At 53.0% G+C, this 5,538-nt stretch overlaps 1 protein-coding gene across 1 annotated transcript in view; it reads right to left on the bottom strand.

Annotated features, from left to right (window-relative positions):
• Positions 1 to 1,101: 1,101 nt before the first annotated feature.
• Positions 1,102 to 5,538, bottom strand: part of Hipk4 (homeodomain interacting protein kinase 4) — a 9,051-nt gene continuing 4,614 nt past the window's right edge. Inside the window, exons 2-4 of the mRNA XM_021219566.2 lie at positions 3,113 to 3,469; positions 1,937 to 2,785; positions 1,102 to 1,281 (exon numbers count right to left, since the gene is read on the bottom strand). Of these exons, the coding sequence (XP_021075225.1) occupies positions 1,102 to 1,281; positions 1,937 to 2,785; positions 3,113 to 3,469 (1,386 nt within the window). The remainder of the gene's footprint in view (positions 1,282 to 1,936; positions 2,786 to 3,112; positions 3,470 to 5,538) is intronic.

The following is a 5,538-nucleotide window of genomic DNA, read 5'->3' as shown; positions in this document are numbered from 1 at the left end:
CTTAACTGTTATGAGATGATATGTTCATTAGGGGCAGGGGGTATGGACATCTGCTGGTGACAGCTTAGCATGCAATGCACACAAAGGCTGGCGTGGGCTGGGCACGCAGTGTGTGACCGCACTGGCAAGCATGGGCCAAGCATGCGTAGAACCAGCATGTTCGTACTGAGCATGCTCCACAGAGCAGTGTGGGCAGAACCACTGCTGAATGCCATTTACCACCATTGGGGGTGGGAATGGGAGGCAGGGGCGGGGGGGAGGGCACAGGTGGCAGCTGGACTAACATATCTGAACACCGGAGCATGTGCGTATGTGAACAACACAGCATATGCGAGGTCTGAATTTATTCCCACCAGTGCGTTTATACCTGGCATGTCCAGAGCGTGAGTGAGCGAGCATGGCCTGTCCATCACAGACATAGAGGACGAAGCCAGGGATGCTTGTCCAACATGTGAACACCCTGAGGGCAGATTCCCAAGGAGCCAAGCCCTTGCCTCACCCCATCTCCCCTGCAACCCCTGTGTTGAGACAAGGTCTCACCATAAGCCCAGACTGGTCTTGACCTTGTAAATCTCCTGCCTCAGTCTCCTGAGTGCTTAGAATTACAAACCCACTCCCCCATACCACGTTTAATTTACTGTATACAGGGTACAGGTTACTGTGCCCTGCACAGCTTTTCCCTGGCTTCAGCCAGTGGTCAACCAGTCACAGCATGGGAGAGGTGGGCCCTGGGTGTCTGCTTGGCCCAATATGGGTGGTGCAGGTTCACCCAGTGGTAACAGGCAGGAGCAGGGTTTGGAACAGTTATTTATTGAAATACACAGAGGCAGGCAGGCCCAGGCACACTCATGGCCACCGGGGTGCAGCCTCTTCCCAACTCACTGGCCTCAGGACCTCAGACCAGACCCTGACGACCTCCAACATTTAGGGTGGGATACAGGCATGTGCCAGGGGCAGGGGAATAGGAACATCTGGATTTCTATTTTTCTGTAAGAATAATCTGTAGGTTCAGAGGATGGCTCTAAGGTGCCATTTCAGATCAAGAGGGGAACGCCAGCCCAGCTAGCTCAGACCCCATGAGACGATAAGGGTGAGCCCCCGTCAGTGGTGCCCTCCAACATGCTGCAGAAAGCTGGTGGTCCTGGGTGGCCCGTGTGGGTGGGGATGGCGAGCTGGGAGCCCTTGAGCTCGAGACCCCCGGATGCCCTCTAGGGTCCATTCTGGCTCATTCAGCCACTCTCCAGGACAGCTGCTGGGATCGAAGAGCTCAGGGCCTGACCTCTGTGGAGGGGAAGAGAAAAGAATATCAACAAGAACCAGTTATGGGTACCTGCTGAGGTGTGTGCCTGTCTACTGGGAGGAGTGAGCAGGTATGAAGGCCCTCACTCCCTGTGTAGGCGTTCCCACATTGCAATAAGGTATTAGGGATGGGCAGACCAGGCAAATGCTCTGCCTCTGGACCACACCCCCAGGCCCTCACTGGGGGATTCTAGGCAGGGGCTCTACCACTGAGCCACACACCCAGCCCCTCACATTGGTAAGCACTCTGTGTACCATTGAAGGAGAGTCCCCATTCTCTCACTGGTGAATACTAGGCAAGAACTCTACTGCAGAACTAAATCTGTAGCCCTTTTGGTAGGGAGGGCATATCACTGTTTGCTTTTTGAGATAGGCTCTTGTTATGGCCCAAACTAGACTTGACCTTGAGATGACCCTCCTGTTTGAGCTCCCCGGGATTACAGATAAAATACCATACCACCCAGCACCTCACCCATTTCTTAACAAGCCGATCCCTAGGTGCCTGTTTTCTGTGCCATTCTTATTAGAGTTAGTATAAGCCTTGTCCAGTCCAGAGGGTATCGGTGTGAGCTGAGCCCTGTCACCTGTGCACCACCATCGAATAAATTCGGGGTGCCAGTCTGTGCACCCCACTTACCTCGGCATCCATGGGCCTGTCTTTGATGCCGGGCCCATCTCCTTCCCGTTGTGGGATGACAGATGGCTCTGTGGAGGTCGTGCGGCCTTCTCCTTCCTCCCAGCCACTGCCCCGACAGGGCCCGGCATCCTCAGGTGAGGCCTGGCTCAGCCGAATGAGGTTACTGAAGTTGGAGTCAGATTTGGAGCCTGCTGGGCCCTTGCGGGCCTTATGGCGGCCAGTCAAGCGGCTGCCATAGAAGGCCAGGATAGGTTCTGGGCCTGAGTCGGGGACTCGATGGCTGGTACCGGCCACTTTGAGTGGAGCCAGCATGTCGGAGACCATGTCGGCCCGTGTGTCGCTCCACAGCCCCCGTCTGGCCTCCTGCAGACTCAGGTCATCGAGCTGGTCGATGGCCATCTGCATTCCCGGAGCCTTGTCCTCCCTGAAGAAGTACCCACTGCCCGTCACATCACCCAGGCCTGCAGTCTCCTCCTCCTCAGCCAGGCGGTAGTAGGGAGGCCCGTCCTCTGCGCTGGCTATGACGGGTGGGGGTGGCTTGCCATCCACCTGCAGGGACAGCCGACAGCCTTGGAGTGACAGCTGGTAGTAGCGGGTGGCCTCGTGGGCACTCCGCAGCTGCTGCATGGACACAAAGGGGTGGCGCAGGGCCGCGCTGGGACTGATGCGTTCGTGCGACTCCCATGTCAGCATGCGTTTGATAAGCTCCACCATGCTCTTGAGGTCTGCGTGTTCCGCCAGGGCCTCCCGGTCTGGAAAACTCAACCGGCTCACAGCCCCACCACCATTCACGGTCTCAATCTGGTCCAAGGATTTGAGCACATACTTGCGGCGCTCCAGAGGACGTACCTGGTGGGGGATGGGGGACACCACCTGCCATGATCTAGACTCGGGGCTCCCAAAATCACCTATTGTGGGAGCCAAGTAGGATCCCCCTGACTTCTGCCCATGATTTGACTGGAAGCTCTCTTGCTGCTTCAATTCTCCAGTCTTTCCTCCTCGTACCAGATTCTTGATTTCCAATCCATCGCTCTCCCGCTGCTACGGGAAGGATATGTGACCTAACTCAGGCTCCACATTTCACCTAGACCTTCAGTCTGGCCAAAGAGACATGGCGATACAGTACTGCCCCCGCCCCCAGCACAAACTGTCTTCACCCTGCATGCTCCCCCATACCTTGGTCTCAGCTAGGTAGTCAGCAGAGGACTTCAACTGCCAGGGGCTGGTGGCATCGGGGTGGGGGTTACGCTTGAAGAAGTGGTGAGCCTTGCGGGCCGCATGCAGCAGATGGGGCTTGGGTAAGCCCTGGGTCTCACAGATGTAGCGCACCTGGTCATACTCATTGTTGCCTGGGTAGAGAGGCCAGCCCAGATGTAGCTCGGCCATGACACAGCCCAGTGACCACACATCCACCTTCTCACAGAAGGGCAGCCCCAGCAGGATCTCTGGGGCCCTGTAGAAGCGGGACTGGATGTAAGGCTCCTTCACATAGCGCACCTCACTGAATATGCTGGCCGAGCCAAAGTCGATCACCTATGGAGGGCAGAGGGAATGGAGCACAGGGCAGCTGGGTTGGTGGAGTGGTAGAGATGACAGGATAGGCCCTCCTGGGACTCATTCCTGTTTCCTGTGTCTGCCTAGCTCCTGTACCTTCTACACTTCCTTTCTTTTCTTTTCTTTCTTTCTTTTTTTTTTTTGTTTTGGGTTTTTTTTGTTTTTGTTTTTGTTTTTTCGAGACAGGGTTTCTCTGTGTAGCCCTGGCTGTCCTGGAACTCTCACTCTGTAGACCAGGCTGGCCTTGAACTCAGAAATCCACCTGCCTCTGCCTCCCAAGTGCTGGGATTAAAGGCATGCGCTACCTCTGCCCGGCTACATTTCCTTTCTTATGAATGACCCTGCCTCTGTCCTCTAGCTATTGCTTCTGTGTCAGGTGTCAGGTCTGGCTCTGTCTGATTCTCCGCTTGAACTTGTGCCTATAATAGTTGGGACCCTCCCCTGCTGCAGTGCATAGTACATAATAGGCAAGCAGTCACCCATACCCCCTGTCCTTTTTGTTGGTTAGTTTTGAGACAGGGTCTCACAAAGCCCAGGCTGACTTCAACCTGGTTATGTACCTAAGGATGCCCTTGAATTCCTGTTCTTTCACCCAGCTCCCAGCTATGATTTTAACATCATTTCACATACTATAATTTTACTGGGGGGGGGTGTTGTATGTGTTGGGGCTGTTATATGCGTATGTGGGTGTCATCACCCATGGGTGCATGTGTAAGGCCAAAGGTCCTCTATCTTCCTCTACCAGTGTAATTTTATTTTGTGAGGCAAGATCTCTCAGTGAACCTGAAACTCACTACTTTGGCAAGATAGCCAGGCCACTGAGCCCTCAGGATCTTCTTGTCTTCCCTTACAACCCCTCAGCCCTGGAACTATCAAGGCAAGCCCAGCTTTTACGGGGTCCCTGGGGGTCTGAATTTAGGGTCTCCTGCCTGTGTGCAGCAAGCACTTAACCCGCTAGGCCCGAGAGATGGCTCAGTGGTTAGAACACTGGCTGTTCCTGCAGGGAATCCAGGTTTAGCTCCCAGCACCCACATGGCAGCTCACACCTGTCTGGAACTCTAGTTCCAGGGGGAATCCAAAGCCCTTTGGCCTCTTGGAACACCATACATCCATACACAGGCACTCACACATAAAAAGAAAATAAATGAAAAAAAAAAATAGAATTCCAGTCCCATGACAACAAGAGCTTTGTACTTTATTCAAGGCTGTGTCTCTGGAGACCTGGAACTGGTAGGCATTTTACACCACTCAATATTTCCCCCTTTGATTTGTGAGTCTGTTTTCCATGGTCCTGGGTATTGAGCTTCAGGCCTCGTGTATATGAGGTGAATATCCCACTACTGAGCTAGGCTCCCAGCTCTTCTTTTTTTTTTTTTGGTAAGAATTGTTTAGGTTTATTTTTATTCTAATTGCGGGCTTGTGTGCCCTCAAGAATTTGCACACATGAGTGTTGGACTCCTCTGAGATGAACTGAATCTGATGTTCTGCTTGGGGAACTGAAATGACAGGTAGTTGTGGGCTGTCCCATATAGATGCTGGGGAACATCTATGGGTCTCTGCGGGAGCAGTCTGGGCAGTTAACCAGCCAGCTCCCGGGCCCTTTCAACTGAGTTAGGCAGTGGTCAGGTGTTTGGTTGTTTTATTTTGAGACACTCTGTAGATCAGGCTGCCCTTGACTCACAGACACCTGAGTACCAGGATCAAAGGTGTGTGCCTTCCTGCCTGCCAGAGAGTTTGGTCTTTTGGGATAGGGTTTCATGTATCCCTGACTAGCTTCATACTCTTTGTGTAGACTAGGATGACTTTGAACTCCCCATCCCCCAGACTCCACCTGTCTTGGACTGAGATCACAGGTGTGTACCACCACTCGGGGCCTTTACTTCTTATGCTGAGGATTCTGGTCTTAGGTTTTTGAGGCAGGCTTTGAATTCATGGTATTCCTAAGTAGCCTGAGTATCTGGGATTATAGGTGTGTGTCACCAGGTCTGGCTCCCTTCTCAGCCTTCATATATATATATATATATATATATATATATATATATATATAT

The sequence above is a fragment of the Mus pahari genome, chromosome 1, assembly GCF_900095145.1.
Source record: "Mus pahari chromosome 1, PAHARI_EIJ_v1.1, whole genome shotgun sequence".
In the NCBI taxonomy this organism is placed as follows: domain Eukaryota; kingdom Metazoa; phylum Chordata; class Mammalia; order Rodentia; family Muridae; genus Mus; species Mus pahari.
This window is presented reverse-complemented; position numbering and strand designations above follow the sequence as displayed.